This window comes from Brachyhypopomus gauderio, chromosome 20, assembly GCF_052324685.1.
Source record: "Brachyhypopomus gauderio isolate BG-103 chromosome 20, BGAUD_0.2, whole genome shotgun sequence".
NCBI classification, from domain to species: domain Eukaryota; kingdom Metazoa; phylum Chordata; class Actinopteri; order Gymnotiformes; family Hypopomidae; genus Brachyhypopomus; species Brachyhypopomus gauderio.
This window is the reverse complement of record NC_135230.1, coordinates 9158298-9175718: the sequence shown is the minus strand read 5'-3', so window position 1 is coordinate 9175718 and position 17421 is coordinate 9158298. Positions and strand designations below refer to the sequence as shown.

At 44.0% G+C, this 17421-nt stretch overlaps 1 protein-coding gene across 13 annotated transcripts; it reads right to left on the bottom strand.

Annotated features, from left to right (window-relative positions):
* Nucleotides 1–92: 92 nt before the first annotated feature.
* hemk2 (HemK methyltransferase 2, ETF1 glutamine and histone H4 lysine) lies at nucleotides 93–5609 on the bottom strand. 13 transcript variants are annotated; one of them, XM_076982503.1, is made up of 8 exons: nucleotides 5536–5599; nucleotides 4498–4609; nucleotides 3732–4278; nucleotides 3398–3484; nucleotides 3164–3254; nucleotides 2898–2981; nucleotides 2471–2612; nucleotides 93–1179 (listed from the first exon to the last, which is right to left on the bottom strand). In XM_076982503.1, the coding sequence occupies exons 3-8, from the start codon at nucleotides 3857–3859 to the stop codon at nucleotides 1058–1060; spliced, it is 654 nt and encodes a 217-aa protein (XP_076838618.1). In that variant the 5' UTR covers nucleotides 3860–4278; nucleotides 4498–4609; nucleotides 5536–5599; the 3' UTR covers nucleotides 93–1057. The 13 variants fall into 13 exon arrangements, with proteins under 13 accessions (XP_076838618.1, XP_076838619.1, XP_076838621.1 ...); XM_076982504.1 differs by having other exon boundaries at nucleotides 3732–4018; nucleotides 4230–4278; nucleotides 4498–5589; XM_076982506.1 differs by having other exon boundaries at nucleotides 3732–3932; nucleotides 4230–4278; nucleotides 4498–5589.
* Between the last annotated feature and the right edge of the window lie 11812 nt (nucleotides 5610–17421).

Genomic DNA, 17421 nt, shown 5'->3' with positions numbered 1-17421 from the left:
GACTACAATCAGAAGAGTGTTACGGCGGGTTGACGGAACTGTTCATGGGTTACGTTGTTGCGTTTAACAGAATAGGGTCCCTTAACACGGTAATGGCCCGGATCACATTCACCATTAACATTAAATGATGAGTGTTGGGATTTGCTTTTCTGAACGTTTTTTTTTTTCATTGCTAAACTTAAAATGTAGCGAAATCCCATTTCAGTGCTGTGATGATGTGATCGTCTTGCCTGGTGTGTTACTTCTAAACATTCCAGACAGAATACTGTTACTTGGATGACTTCAGTGGCTGTGGTGTAGCTCTTGTTACGAGATACTTAAACTTTCCTTAAGTCTTTTGGTATGAAAGCTTCATTGCATGACAGGTCATCAGTTTCTCAAAGTAAGAAATATAACATTTTATTCCTGATAAACTGGAGTTGAAATCCTCTGATACTCTGCATGTAATCCACAGTGTGTCATTGTGCGGTACTGATGGTATTAAATCTCTATCAAACTTCAATAACAACTTGGTCTTGGTACTTTAATTCAAATTCCAAAGATCTATCGCACAAAACTCGTGACATCTGGTAAACATCGGCCGACATTTCAGTCATTTCTCCACTAGAGTTCCTCAACAATCTGAGGTGCTGTTCTCTAGTTCTGGGACAGCCCAGCAAGCATTTGCCCCAAGCTGTTAATCTTTTATTGCTGGCCATCCACAATGTTTATCCCTTTTTATAAATTCCACATCAAAAGCTTTGCCTTTAGCATCATTGGTCTGAGTGAATTACTCCTGTGACACACTGGTGTGTGTAGTCCGCCCCCGAGAGGAGTGGCTGAAGTTTGATAATGCGGATGGAGGATGGCTAGTCGGACCAAACTGCACACCTGAGTTTTCCTTCCGCAAATTACCTGGGTCGTACCAGGACGCTATTTTCCTTAACCAGTCATCTCTAATGTCAGAGATCCTCAGAGATGTCACATTATATAACGCTTTGTAGATCCGTGTTAACGTTCCTGTGAAACTTGAAGGTTCTCCTTTGACTGCTGGGGTGCGCAGCGGTGACGTCGGGACTCAAGGTCCGGTGTCATGTGTCTTGGTGAAGCGTAGGACAGACAGCGTCTCCACTCCAGCCCGCCGAGACAAGCATGTCTCCCCCCTCAGCCCAGCATCACCCAGCAGAGTCAGAATCTCGTCTAGACGCAGGGACAGACGATGGACAAGGTCACACCAGTCTAGGACACGAGTGTAATTGCACAAGCAGAGGTGGACATTACGGGTTCAGAAAGTAAAATCCTCACAACAATTTTGCTCAGGCTTCCTGGATTGTGTTGGATCACTAATTTTACCTGGATTACACTAATTAGAAAATCTAGCAAGCTTGAGTAAAATCCTGATGAGGACTTTTACTTTCTGAAGCTGGAATGTCATGGGATTTGTATGGCACATTTCACAAATCCAAAGTTGCCTACAATTGCAAATATGCAAATATTGAGAACACAATACTGTGGTAGGTGAGATTGAATAGGAAAGTCAGACAGATCTTGGTAGATTAGAGGAAGAAATGTGTTTTATGACTGGATTTAAATCTGAAGAGAAGTGGATTGAAATGTACGAAATACCAGGGCAAGGCCAAAATCTAGAAAGGAACAATTCAAAGAGATTATTTGTATCGAGATAAGTTCAGATTCGTTTAGCAATGGCTCATTCTAATCTATAGTCCAGAGTTAATACAACTAGTCTACACTAGACATCGTGGCATGAATCTCATGTGCCCTGTAGTCATCTATCTGTACTAGAAAAACCAACTCCACCCATAGAATTTGTTGCAGAAACCCAAAAAGAAATTTGTCTCCCTCCTTTCGGAAGTCCTCAAACTCTCAGAACATACGTTCAGATGTCAATTGGTTATATCAAGACAGGCTGATGTTAGCATAAATCATCACCTAACAAGGTGACTGACTAGAGACAAATATTCATGGCCTGAAAAATCACATCAGTGCATTTGTATCATCTAATAATCTAATCAGACACTGTCCCACCAAGTGTGGTTGTTAAGGACAGCAGAACACTTGTCCTTCACTGCATCCCAAACAACAGAATTAGCCAATCGGCACAATGGAAGGCCAGCAGATACGACACCACAGTTTAACACAAGAGCCAAGCAGACTGCTTCATTACCTAATCTAAGGATGGTGACAACTGCACAGCTCGACAGTAAAACCTTTTTGTTTTGAGGGTTAAAATCGCTGGTATGAATTACCATCTCAGTCAAGAAACATCTTAAAGTAGAAAGACACCATCGTCTGAGACCAGTTACTATACTGGTGTTGTACTGGGACATACATTAACATTTCTGGCATTAAGCCATTTAAATCTGGGATGTAGCCAGAAGCAAGATACAGTGCAGATATAAAGACTTTCTATAAGTGTGTTATTGGATTATTAATCACAAACAATTAATCTGAAGCTCTCGCAACCTCGTACCTGGATTGTTATCAGACACGGTGACGAGGTAGAACAAACCCTCGGTGGACAGCAGGGATGGGACCATGGGGAAGAACCTGTCCATCACCTCTCTGCCTCTCCGTCCTCCGGCCCAGGACGCCTCAATGCCATGACCACCCACCTGACCACACAAAGGACGCCATCAGGCAAGAATGCTGGGACACCTTAATTCACCGCCGCAAAAACGGTGTTTCTCAGAATGGCGTTTCATATGCAACACCATTCTGAGAAACACACAACACTGTTCTCCAAAAGGCCTCACAGTGCTATAATACCAGTGAGACTTATTTAAGTCTGAGAGTGTGTGCTTGTCCTCGTCCTGCAGTTTAACTAAGGTGTTTTTGTCATGGTGCTTTTGGGAAACCCTGCCCAGAGCAGGAACACCAGCAGATCTTTTAACGTGTACCTCCTCAGACGGAGTGATGACGTAGGGAGGATTGAAGAGAAGAACGTCCACCTTTCCATTTAGTCTGGGCAGCAAACACTGGACCTGAGAAAGAGAGAGAGAGACAAACACTTCTCACACAAATCAACTCAATGGCCATAATAAACTAGCTGGTGCTTGGAAAAAAGGCAGCATGCTTGATCATCTTTGAACAACACAGGTGAGCGAGGAGTGAGGGGTGCTACGGGTGAGGAGCACTATGGGTGAGGGTCGAGGGAGGGTCTCACCAGGTCTGTGACAAGCGGCTGAAGGTGCAGGCGGTTACGGCGAGACGTCTCCTCCGTGCACTGGGCCGCTTCTGGGTTCAAGTCCGTGCAGCTTCGGCCACGAGGGAATGAAAACGCAAAACAAAACGTAAATATGCGATTGGCAGCGAAACGGTGGCCTGGCCAACACGGAGCTATCGAGGCTCGTAGAGACGAGAGGGGAGTCATTTCTGACGTCGATGTTGCATCACTCACAGATATAAAGCTTCAGGCCCAGTTAGAGACGCCAGGAAGGCAGAGACCACACCTGATCCACTGCCCACCTCGAGACAAACCGCAGGTCTGGACACACACAGGAACCAAAATGCACATTTGCAAGTGCATTTTGAACTTGCAAATGTATAATCATGTGATTTCCAAAACGTATTCATTTCCTGACATTTAAGGGCTTATTTTTTTCTACTACATATTAGTACACAAAGACCATAAGAATCTGGTTTCACTTAGTGGAGCCATCAAACACAACCACAGACACACCGTTTTACAATCACCTCACCAGAACTACTGCTCCCATTTTGCCAACGCCCACCTGTGTTGCTGGAGCAAACTGGCATCTTTCTCCAGGGCGTCAATCAACAGAAAGGAGTCCTCCGCTGGCTCGTACACCTCAGAGAAGGGTGCACGTCCAGCGTGGGAGTACAGCGGAGTCAGGGACATTTGTGAAGTGTGTCTGTCGAGTTATATCAGCGCCGCTCCTTTATTTGCTCACGTGCTCCAATTTGAAAAGAGCCTGGTCAATTCATTTACAGAGACGCAATGGGACAACTCAAATGCTTCTGGTTCTTTGAAGTTTAATCAATCATTTAGGTTGAAAACCTTTTAAAAAATGAACATAAGATAAACAGTGTGTTACTGCAAGTCAGGACAAATAAGCAAAGCAATAGGTCTACACAACTCCATGCCAATGTGAAGCACACGTATCAGGTACACATTTACCTAGAAGCTGGACAAATGTCATTCACAAATCAAAACAGACAACACGGTTTGCAGCAGCCTCAATATCACACATTTTAATCAATTCTCCTACCAGTTGAGTCTTGGCTGAGCTGATCTTGCCTCTTCTACCCTGTGGGCTCCTTTGTTCACATACACAAACAATTCTCTAATCAGGTGTTATAGCTGCCGTAGGAACAATGTGAATATATTCTGCATATGGTGTTATTTGAATGAGCACAAGCCTAAACGATAATGATTTTAAATTAGCCACCACTGCTCTCTGGGGAATGGTTAAATTAATTAAAAGTAGAAATACAACAGCCGTGGGCTGTCAAATAGAAGACTCCATCTCAATGTACTCTGGAGTGTAGGAGATTTGTTGGACAGAGTTGGCTAGTTACGGCTTTGGGCAAATCGACTCCACTGCCCTGTAAAACAGCCTGGGGTGCCAGGTGGTCTCAGGGAATTCCCCTATAGGACAGAACAGATGGACCAAAACAACAAAAAAATGTTCAGGAGAGGAAAAAAGACCCAGAGAGAGACTTAAGGTAGACTGCTCCAGTCTCTTGGGCTTAATGTTTTTTGACAAGGAAGGTCTCTCCTGCTGTCATAGGAAGTCACCAAAGACTAAATAATCATGTTAAGACAAAAACAAGGTGATTTTCCAGTCATTCAATATTTACAGGATTGCTACTGTCCAATGGCCCTTACATTTCTCTTATCGGACTCTCTTGCCTGTTTGGAGGGACACTTTGATGCTAGGATAATGAAGGGCTTGCCCGACATGTTTAAAAGACAGAATGGGTTGAATCTTTGTTTACACTCTTCATATTCACAGGCCAAAATGTCCCTGTGTACCAGTCATGACAGACCACACAGACATATAACAATTACAGTCCACCGTATTAATCCCACTGCAACCTCAAACTACTGTGCAGGTCCTCACCAAAAATGGCCAAAACAGACTTCAACAGGACGTCTAAAGTGAGTTTAACACGAGATGAGAGGGTTTATTTCTAGTTTTACAGCTACTGTGTTCGCTAATAAAAATCCCAAGAGTGTGAAAGCTTATGTAAAACAACAAACGTTTGTCTGGCGTCTGGACGGATGTTTTACGACGTTTTAATGGTTTATATAAAACGTACATGAAGTGTCCGTGAAGGACATTAATTGCTGAACTGTTGAGCCCCTAATCAGTGTAGCGGGACTCGCATCTGTCACTTCATCCTGCCAAAAGTATACGCTGGCTAATTTAGCTAGCTAGCATTCATCCTCAAAGCATTAAAACAAAAATATCACCTAATATATAACAATTCAACCTAGAAAATGTTGGGGGCAATCCAACCTTTCAACGCAAGTAATTCGTGAATGTTCAAACAGCCTAAACGTATATCTACCTTTTCGTGTTTCGCAGCCCGGTTTTAAAAACCCCACGTACAACACGTGTTGTCGCACTTCCGGGTTCTGCCCAAAAGCATCATGGGAGTTGGAGTTTCATAAACTTGTAACCTAACCAACGTTCCCAACGTTTCACAAACAAAACACTTTTTCGATAAATGCAGCATTGTGCTGGCGGGCTACGTCGTAATACATGGTGAGTTGTGACTGCACATTGCATATTTTAAGATGTTTATTATTGTTTGCCGTTTCCTGAATGAAATGATTAAAAAAGGTCAAACTGGAAAAGTGATTTTTAATTCAGAAATGTTGTACAGTTAATGCATTCAATACTTGGGCTCCTTTTGCACAAACTGCATCAATGCGGTGTGGCATGGAGGCGATCAGCCTGTGGCACTGCTGGGGTGTTATGGAAGCCCAGGTTGCTTTGATAGTAGCCTTCAGCTCGTCTACATTGATGGGCCTGCTGTCTCATCTCATGTGGGTTAGGTCAGGCAAGTTTGCTGGCCAATCAAGCACAGTGATACTGTGGTATAACCAGGTATAACCAGGTATAACCAGGTGTAACCAGGTGTAACCAGGTGTAACCAGGTATAACCAGGTATAACCAGGTGTAACCAGGTATAACCAGGTATAACCAGGTGTAACCAGGTGTAACCAGGTATAACCAGGTATAACCAGGTATAACCAGGTGTAACCAGGTATAACCAGGTATAACCAGGTATAACCAGGTGTAACCAGGTGTAACCAGGTATAACCAGGTGTAACCAGGTATAACCAGGTGTAACCAGGTGTAACCAGGTATAACCAGGTGTAACCAGGTGTAACCAGGTATAACCAGGTGTAACCAGGTATAACCAGGTGTAACCAGGTATAACCAGGTGTAACCAGGTATTGGTACTTTTGGCAGTGTGAACAGGTGCCAAGTCCTGCTTGAAAATGAAATTTCTATCTCTAAAACGCTTATCGGCAGAGGGAAGCATAAATGGGGGGCTCTAACATTTCCTGGTAGACTGCTGCGCTGACTTTGGTCTTGATATAACACAGTAGACCAACACCAGCAGGGGTAGTGTTATATCAAGACCAAAGTCAGGTGTTGTTTTCAGATGAAAGTAAATCAAACATAAATCAAACATTTCATTTGTAAATCAAGGTCCCAGAGTCTGGAGGAAGAGTGGAGAGACACAATCCAAGCTGCTTGAGGTCTAGTGTGAAGTCTCCACAATCAGTGATGGTTTGGGGAGACACGTCACCTGCTGGTTTATTTATTGAGATGCACCTGTATATCGTTTGTATGGTATTTTATAGTTGTGTAACAATATAGTGTAGAAAATACATGATCTCTGCGTGCAACTCATGGATTTCATATGACAACATAGTCAAACTCAACATACTCGACTTAAAGTGCTGTTTTCCAGTGACAGATTTGACCGTTGGAGCAAGGTTGTCTCCGTGGAAAAAGAAGCATTTATTAAAATGCTCAACAGAGGGCAGCATTGATCCATATGGAAAACTGTATATGGCTCTGTATTTTTTCTTGAAGTGTGTAAGCTTTAAAAGGTGTTTTTATTGTTCTGGCAGAGAGAGAGACAGACAGAGAGACAGAGAGACAGAGAGATGGGTGATTCATGCCCTATTTAACCAATATTGTCCATTTAGTTTTTCCTATAGAGGTTTACTTTCCACTCCATAAAACAAAAACAAAGGAGTAAATATACACTGTCTTCGTCATTTTAATTTTGGAGACGAACTCCAACCTCAGTACCAGGAACAACGGTGCACTTAGTCATGAAAATAAATCCTCGTAGCCATGACAGAAACTGATACAGGTGCAACAACATAAATCAAACTAAGAAAAAAATAACATTACCCACACTGAACATAATACATTTTAACGCTTGGCAGAGCCTCGCTGTGAACTGGAGATGGGAATGGTGTCAAGCTTTATGCCAGTACATCCTACAGAACCGACACACGATACTTCCTTGACGTTTTAGGTGAGAGAACCCGATACTGGCACGATTCCCCTCACGTTCCGGTGGTAGATATACTCTGTCTTACTCTTTGACTCTCTGTCTTTGCTGAGACAGCTGATATCCATGAAGGTGTCTAACGTTGTCTGTGACCTTGCTGTGATCCTCAGAGACTATTTAACACTTCCTTCCCAGACCCACCGAGCCCGAAAGGCCATGGAGAAGGAGAGAGACCCTACACCTGACTACACAAACGCGTATTCACCTCTGTTTACCTTCGTTTTCTTAGTAATGGGAGTCTCAGAGGTCCTTGTTACAACAAGGCCTCGGCAATGAGTGCGACCTTGTTAAGCACGGCCATTTTAAGAAGATGCCCTTCCTCCGCTCAGCGAGGCGTCTCCGTGTGGGAATACTGGGCCAGACTGGGAATAATGGATTTGTGGGGCAGCACTTTTACGAGCGGCTGGCCCACGCTGGGATTAGGAGACTGTCGGAGGGTGTAGCGCGACACCAGGGTAGTCAGTGCAATAAAATTGCGAGTCCAGTTCCCTGGTGTTGGTCTAGTGTTGGGAAGTGTGTGCAGAACACATCAGCTGTGCAAACACAACCACGACGGTGGAGACAGATTTAACAGCAGCTTGATGGCCATTCACAATAAAGCAGTGATCAGTGGCCTTCAAATTGATAGACATCAGTATTCATTAAGTTTTTCTACAGATATATCGTAGCTGTAGGCTAACGTGGAAATATGGGTATTTTTTTGTTTTTGGTTATTATGCTAGCAAAAAAAAAAAAAAAAAAGTGAAACTGAACAAACAATAAATAATAGATTAAAAACAAGCCTGCAGGCTGCTTATTAATCCCATAAGAGGATCAAGAAGATTAATCAACTATCAAAGTTGTTTTGCAGCTTTAACAACCACCAAGATTACTATTTGTAATTGTAGTGAAACTAGATCAGATGCATCACTGCCCATTCTCAGTTATTTTGGCTGCAAAACATTTGTTTGTTTTGTAGATTAACGTCTTGAAAAAACTCACACCTCTTTTACACTGTTTGCTTTGTTATGTCTGCTGTGTTTCCGTGTCTCCTAGACTGAACATTTGTGCAAAATGGTGTGTGACATGAGACTCTTAATCACTCTGATTTGAGCATCACCTGTACATAGATGGAAATTACAGGGCACATCAGAGAGTCCTAATACCTCCTCCTGGATAAAAAACAGACTTTTGAACAACATAGTAATATGCATTAGAAGAACTTGTGCTAACTAGAAAGAAAAGTTTGTAAGCAAACCTTGAGTCACACCAATTATGACTATGTAAACTCATAATAAGTATATTTATCATTATGAAGGACAGATATGTTACATATATTTGTACATTTGTACTACATTTGATGAATATGCATTAAAAATGAAGCCATTGCATTAACATATGCATTAAAATGAAGCCTTTGCATTAAAATATGCATTAACATTAAGCCTTTTGGGCAACAATTCTAATGACTGCTGTATTTATAATGCATTATAAATCCATTATGATGCAATATAATACCTGCCACAAGTACTTATGAGCCATTCCTATGCATTCCTATATGTTCATTTGCAGGATTCACAGGAAGTGTTAGAGCAGGGGTTCTTAACCTTTTTCACTGTGCGACCCCCTTTTAGGCTCCGGTTTATTTCGCAGTTTTTTTCTGTTCTGAATTTCCTGGAAGTGGGCGTTTTGCATCCCCACTTTCAGTTCGACATTCTACAAAACGCTCCATGTTAATCCAGCCTGGACGAGCGGAGCCACAATGAGGCAGTTTGATTCAATAAACTTTACTGAATCAACCTGCCTCATTCTGAGTCTTGATTCAGGTTCGCGCATGCACGTTGTGGCTCCGCTTGTCCAGGCTGAGTAAAGAACAACAAAATTTAGCTCCGAACCTGATCGTCGCACATTTAACTCAGAAAACACCTTATTTTGTGTCACATTCGCGACCCCCTTGGAAGTATGTCGCGAACCCCAGGGGGGTCGCAACCCCCAGGTTAAGAACCCCTGTGTTAGAGTTTGAATAAAAATGATTTTGAGTTGGAGGATGGAGGGATGAGAAAAAGTAGAAGAGAGAAAAAGATGGGACATCGGTATAAAATGCAGTTTGCAGCTTGGAGTTAGCCATTTACTATTGTTAAATATGTTTGTTGGCAATATCTTGTGGAAGCTATAAAATCAGTGGTGTCATGTGGCAGGATGGAGGGATGAATGAAATGATAGACGGGTAAATAAACAAATGGTATCAGTGTGAAATGGAGATTGGTGTTTTTGGGTCAGCTGTTGAGCCTTTCACCAATTTTGACCGCTATAGCTTGGAAATTATGGGAGTTAAATCAGTGGTTTACTATGAGATGATGGAGGGATGAATGAAAGGATAAAAGAGGTGGGTGAAAGAGTGCTGTCAGGATGATGTGTCCCCCCCCCCACCTACCTCACAGTGGTTTGGCCCACTGCCTCCTCCTCACTGTGTCTGTGGGATGTTTACCAGTGGTGGCTGATCTGAGCTCTGTTAGAGGTTCCTACTAATTTGATGCCCTTTAACCTCATTGATTTCCAATTAATCCGTATTAATCAATGCACCGCTTGTTCTGTGTGATTCAGCATTTATTTATCATAGCCTACATGACTGTTAAGAGAAAGGCCAACTAACACAAAGTACAAATGGGGTTAAAAATCACATCTGTTTTTTGTCAGAAAACAGGAGCACAGTGAAGTGTTCTGTGCTAGACCAATAAGAGTTCTTTGGGCAAGACTTCTAACAATACATACGCCTACTTCTGAATCATGCCTGAAATCAAACGTCGCTCTAGATAAGAGCGTCTGCCAAATGCATTAAAGGTAAATGTATATTGTTATAGTCAGTGTGTTGTTTTTTATAGCCTATCTGCTTCAGGTAGCATTGAATGCAGATGGCAGAACTAGACATTGTGGACTAACCAAAACGAGGCCAAACAGATCTGTAATCAAGACATTTCACTGTGTGTAATATGTTAAAACCTGATATGCTGTGTGAAGCTACAGCTCAGGCCTAGATTGTATCAGCGCCTTCCAGCCAGTTCGTATTTTACTTGTGACCTTTAGGCGACACTACTGTTCTTATGTCCAGAGAAGTCCAGAACAATCTGATCTCAGGCTTTTTAAAATGCCAAAAAGAACAATGTGGATGGCATAAAACTACAGATTATTGTTTGCATTATTTATTTATTTATTATGGCTTGGCCTCACCAGTCCACTATCAACCCACAATGTCAGTGTCCAGACCAAAATGTCTGCCACTCATATAAAATGTAATCAACAGTGGTCCAACGAATGGGATGTCCACCGCGTGTTTTTCAAGTCTAGCGGTCACGTGGCCCTGTGTAGTCTTCTGGCCACCGGCACAGTCTCCACATCAACACAGCACTGTGGTCGAGTGTGGGAGAGACACGAGCCTCACAGTGACGGGTAGCAGGGGCTCGGGAGAAATGCATGCTGGGAGAAATGCATGCTGTTGGCCCTTCACAGGACCGCCACACAAGTGAGGAGCCCACCACAAGTGAGGAGCCCACCATCAAAGAACCGGTGTTGGGTGTATTGAATGACACAGAGTGTGATTGTCGACTGAGTTATTGCTGAGACCCACAGCGCTCTTGCGACTGCGTCCTGACTGTGAGAAACCGTTAGATAGACGAATTGCCCATGCCGCGGGTGTGTTGGAATTTATACAGGTGAAAATGTCTCTGGTTACATGGAACCTGATGCATTCTGGATTGCACCAGAGCGTAAATAATTGCTCTTTTGGTCCTGGAGGGGTCTGGATCCACACGTGCACTTGGGGTGGGGGGGTGGGGGGGGGGGGGGGCTTTGGGGTTGCAGTAAGTACTGTGTATTACATTTATCACACCCAAAGCCCTCAACATTGACCGGATTTACTGCAGTGCGCCCGGCCATCGTCCCAACGCTGCGGACATTTCCTCAATAAAGAGAGAGGTATGAATGAAGGGACAAATTACCTGGATCACCCTTTGAAGACAATGAAAATGGGTTCGGCCTGAAGAGTAACCCAACGTTGGATTAATAAAGGGGAGGTGTCGAGGGAAGAGCACTGCGGAGTTGCGATCCAGCAGATCAAACGGGGTGTTCTTTAGGGCCCCGTAGGGCGTGCTTCCCAGGTTATGGGCTGGGTGTGTGCCCGCCATGCATAACGTAAACGTGCACTGGGGGGCCTTGAAAGTGACGTAGGGGAGAAGGGCTGAAGGAATCCATTGCAGTCCCTGCGCTTCCTGCTCTACGGCACAGCTACGATCTGTTAAAGTCGGTTGTACACCCCCACAGAGCCTGAGGGGAGAATGATTAAGAGAATCCCTCTCTCTCTCTCTCTCTCTTTCTCTCTCTCTCTCTTTCCCCTCCTTTCTTCTCTGTTTCTGTCACTCACACACACAGCCTTGGCTAAGCCCCATAAAATGAGAATTTTGGCCACGTTCACCTTTGGGGCAATAAATGACAGCCTGGAGGTGTTTTTCGAAGCTAACAACAGTGTGTTGCTGCTAAGGGAGGAGGGGTAGAGGCAGTTTCAGCCCAGGGTTCGGTCCAGAGGGAGCGGTCGGGGGTCGGGGGTCGGGAGCGGTAGGGGACAGCAAACGGCAGCGGCCTTTTCCCGAACCTGTCACCACACACCTGCATGTCCACACGGGGCCCCTCAAGCCCCATCGTGGGGGTGTCATGACGATTAATGACCATGGGAATGAGATACGTGAAAATATTTCCTGTCCTGGGACTAGCTTGTAGAAGGCATTTGTGTTTCTAGAGTCATGGAGCTTTTAACCTTACAATTAATCAGATGTAAGGAAGTGTAGCAATATTATGAATCCAATGCATATATATGTATATACATATAATTTAGGGTTTTTTTTGTGTATTTGGGGTAGTGTCTACATGCATTTGGTGTGTTTGTGTCTCTGTGTACGTGCAGATTTGCACAAGCTACAGAATTCCACAGGCAAGGCGTGACAGGCAATTAAACAACGGCAGAGAACTCAGGACTACAGAGGCTGAGAAGGACATGCCTGATACTCAGAAGGTCAGCCTTTGGACAGACAGGAGGAAGTCTACCCCTGTCCTTATAAAGGGCCCCTGCCTGGGGCCAGACTGTGGCATAGGTGTTATCAGGACCATCCTGAGAAGGAGTGGGACGGGCCCCTGGAGAAAAGCATCTGTTTCTGCTAGAGAAGTAGACGTGTGTCCTCGCCGGCCGTGTACCAGAAGAAATGTTTGTGCTTGCGCGTGGTTCCTGCGTCAGCTATAGCGTCCCAGACGTACATAAGCGTGTGTGTAACGTGATTTATAGAATGAGTGAGTTTAGGAGTGGATAGAGCTGTGACCTCAGGAGGCCACTTAAATGGCGACGGAGGAATGCTTTGGTGGGTAGGACCACACAAGTACTAGCTTGGGCACTCAGCTGAGGGGATAAGAATGAGCTGTCCCAGGATCCTTTGCAAATGTGTCTTGACGTGGGACAACTCGGCCTGTTCTTTCCTGTCATCCGTTCTACCTCGCAACCCCCATCAAATGCTCACAACTAACAGCTTTGGTTAAACATATAGTCCGAGGGCAAGCCATTTCCACAATTCACAGTGTAATAATAAGCCACAGTAAAGATAACCCATTCGGCAACAATGATCGACGAGAATAATCTGTTTGACAAATGTGTGTTTTGGTTGGAGAACTGTGGGTATGTTTAGAGGGCGTATTGTAGCTCTGAACTGAAATCGTCCTTAATATCCTTATGCATAAATCAGGTGGAAGAGGACATTTTTACACACTTGTTTCACTCGCATTTAAACATTTTTTTCCTTACTTACTTCATGACAGCTGTGTACCTTTGGGAGTTCCACTTTGTTATTGTGAACACACTCGTTTTGAGAGGTTTCTAACGGGGATCTTAACTGGGGCAAATCTGTGTGAGACAAGAGAGCACAAGCAGTACCAAAGGCATCTAGTCTGCTAGAAGATGGAGAAATGTTCTCAGAAACAGAGTTCTCCTGCCCAGTTGTAAAATCTATAGCCCCTTTTCCACAGTAGATCCGAGCGGTTCTCGCTATGGGTAGTAACGACTCTGGTTGCAGTTCCTCACAAACGTGGTGTGGCACAGTGTGCTTACAAACTGCGGTCAGAACTGGAGAGTCATATGTCTGGGAACGCTTAATAACGCAGGGATTCACTGATTCGTAATCCACTTATTGTTGCCTTTACCAAGTTAAATATGTCCTGTGCCGTTTTGCACACCCAAAAGGAAACACTAAAATCAGTCAAAACAACTGCGAATGATCCATCCCCTCAGACACACGCACTGACGGGAGTTATTTGGTGACATAATTATGACAAGAACCCATTGCTGCCACAAATGCTTCCTGGCCCTGATTTCCAGCACAACACTTGTGGAAAAAGAAGCCGTAACTGGTCTCAGGAGTGCGTTAATGCACGGAACGGCCTGATACAGCCTCACTAACCGTTTGGCCCTGCAGCCGAACCGGGGGTTAGAGTCAGCGTTGTTTCAGAGGCGTAGTTTCATATGTAGAGATATGAACTCTGGGTCAGGAAATGGGAACGAATAGGCCATCAACACAGAAAGAAAATAAATTGACCTATTAAGATGCACAAAGGTAATGTGCATAGTAGTAATGCCATAATATTATATAACTGATGACTATACGATCAATATGAGATAACTGAGCATATTCATGGGTGTGATATAGCCTCAATGACAGGGTGCCCAGACCAGAGGTGAAGGAACGCTGTGAGGTAAACTTGAGGGGCACGGCTGCTGCCGTGGGCCCAGCATTCTTCCACAGCCAGTGAGAAGATCAGTTAGGGGTCTTCTAACTGTTCAGAGAAACAGGCAGTAAACAGCTAAACAGACATTTGGGATTAAATCATCCTCCCCACATTGCCAAGCTGCAAGTCCAACGGGATCAGCTAGTCTCGATCAACTTGATGTGACTATCGTGTCCTTGGAGTTCATTCATGTTTGGCAGCAGAGTCGGGTCAGATCTGTTTGATGTGTATGGCTAAAATTAAAGGCGCTCAGTGGATGGTCCAACTGTGTTGTGGTCCAGAACATCACAGCTGAAATCATTAGGCACCATATGTGAGTAACGTGTTGTTGATGAGTGGCGCGTGTTTGTGAGAGTCATCTCCCCTATCAATATTTTATGACTGAAACGGTACGTTCTGCAGGTCTTTGATAACAAAGCTAGCTGACAGGACAGAGACACAGAACACCACATGTGCAGAGACACTAATAGCCAAAGTTAATTCCCCTTAATAGATACTGCAGTTATCCTAGGATAACTGTAATATCTATTAAGGGGATGCAGACAACAAATCCTTGTTTTAATTGTGTGTGTGTGTGTGTGTGTGTGTGTGTGTGTGTGTGTGTGTGTGTGTGTGTGTGTGTGTGTGTGTGTGTGTGTGTTAAATAGACAAGGGAATTGCTGAGGGGGAAAACACTCTAGTTATTGTCTGGTTGAGTTTGCATTGACTAGATGTGGAAAACCAATGGTCAGATTGCTGTAGAAATAAATGTCCTGACAGTGTATGTTTTAGTCAGTGGTCAGTTTGGGCAGGAGTCCACTGCTTGGGGTTTAATATAGTTACTGTACACAGGGTGATGGCCAGTGACACACTTGAATAAGACACTTCTGTGTAGAACGCCAACTGTTGCAGTGCTGAATTTTAACCACTGTCTTTCTCAATCTTAGATTTAATCTGGTTAAACTAAAGTGTCACTCTAATGGGCAACTGGAGCCTTTTCTAATTCAGAGGGATAATGTGGAATAATCTGTCCTGGTGCGTTGCTACCACTGAGAAGTAAATTTGATATTGTCCATGAGAGTTTCTAAGTCTTGAAAGTCTTGAAACTGGGTCTGACGCATCTGTTTCTGTGTGTTAAAACAAACGTTCTGTTTCCACTTTGGTTTGCTTTTATAGACTGAAATGCTTTTTAAATTCATTTCTTGATCTGTGTGATATTCCAGTGTGTGCTGCACTTATGTTATCATACTCTAACAGAGTTTAATTTGTTTGTGTAAGGTCAAGGTGTAACTGCAATATTTAAACCAACTGGACATTAAGTGAAGGAGCAATAGTGTCGGAGAGCGTATGAAGGCCATTTTTGTGACCTTTTGGTTTTGTGAGGAAGACCTTCCTTCTTCCTGGTCCAATAAGTGACCTTGTACTTCACAATAACACGATTCCATTGGCTGTAGTTTGCAAAATTTGCAAAAATCTGCAAAACCAAGCCAAATTAACCAATCTGCTTATTTCTCACCGCACTGTGGCTCACGAGGCATCAATCTGTCATGTCCCCTTGTGTTTTGGTGTCTTTTTTCATTTCAGAGCATTGTGAGGCTTAAATGAGGGGCTTTGATTTAAAAAATCATATCAGAGTTCACACACGAGTGTGAGGGTTTGGTGGAATGATGAATTAGTCGACCTCCAGCGTTTCAATACATTGTACATTAACAGCTGCTTTGTAATGATTGTGTGTTGTGGGTATGAGAGGGTGTATGTGAAGACTGTTATTTCTAAGTTTTAATTATGCTATACATTACAAGTTCTGTGTGTGGGATCACAATGGCAGAAGTTATTAAAATCTTCTCAGTTACCAGTCTGAGTCACAAGGGCAACACCAAGTCTGAGAAAAGTCTGTATGATATTTGCAGAAATAACACACATTTTAAACATCTCTAAGGTCGGGCTTCACTGTAGGACATCTTAACTAGCAAAGCCATGGTTACCTGCTAGCATGTCAGGTGCCAGAACTCACATGCAAACCGGCCTTCCAATGATCTGGCCAGCATACCTTTCCAGAGTCATTCAAACCCTCTGGTAACACGATAGATAGAAAATATGCACCTATTAAACTTCTAAACTTCTACCTTACACGTTCCACCATCTGTCGCCTGAGTTATATAGGAAACACTTTTCTTAGTGAGTACCATAAGTTTTTAAATTCTTGGTTTAGTAGCGTGTGTTAACCGAATAAGTCTGAAGGAATCGCTCTGTGATCAGAAGCCAGTCAGCACAGTGGTCGCGTGAGGTAGGATGAGCAGATTTTGAGGGAAAGGTGTACAAGTTCCTGTCGCTTGCTACTTGTGACACACACACACAATTGACTGACAAACACTTTACCCACTATACCTGGGATCTGTCGAGTTAGGCCATTTCTTCAGCGGAGTGTTGCTGTGGTTTGCAGGACTGGTGTCACTCACTGGTGTTGGGGGGGGGGGTGTGTGTGTGTGCGTGTGTGTGTGTGTGTGTGTGTGTGTGTGCGTGTGTGTGTGTGTGTATGTATGTATGTGCGTGTATGTGTGTGTGTGGGTGTGGGTGTGTGTGTGCGTGTGTGTGTGTGTGTGTGTGTATGTATGTATGTGCGTGTATGTGTGTGTGTGTGTGTGTGTGTGGGGGGGGGGGGGGGGGGGGGTTGGAGACACACGTGCGAGCCAAACGTGCCTCCAGCCGCGGCGGGGCACCAAAACCGCAAAGCCGCTCCCGGTGCTGCCGGAGCCTTCCAGGAACGGCTCATAAAAGCTCAAGGCTGGGGCCCTCCAGCGCGGCCAGGATCACACGAGCCATCCAGAAACACAGCGCGTCTCCCGTAAGCCAAAAGGCATATTATTTCAGATTTTACAAGTATAAGGTGAAGAGGCTCAAGATTATTTGAACCTCCAGCCCCTCAAGTTCTACGGTGAGGTATTATATACCACTGAAGGCAACAAAGAATATTTCACTGTAGTTAAACAGTCTCTTTTTTTCCTGACTTAGCTCTCTCAAACGTCCCCATTTTCTAAATTCTAACCTCTTGGCTGGTGTTCTGTTACTCAAGACTGG

Excerpts from the sequence above, each read along its gene's own strand:
- hemk2 (XM_076982510.1), bottom strand. The coding sequence starts at position 3,859 with ATGTCCCTGACTCCGCTGTACTCCCACGCTGGACGTGCACCCTTCTCT. Across the intron at positions 3,485-3,731 it reads AGTTTGCTCCAGCAACACAG|ACCTGCGGTTTGTCTCGAGG; the intron begins GTGGGCGTTGGC and ends GTGTGTGTCCAG. Across the intron at positions 2,982-3,163 it reads AGCCGCTTGTCACAGACCTG|GTCCAGTGTTTGCTGCCCAG; the intron begins GTGAGACCCTCC and ends TCTCTTTCTCAG.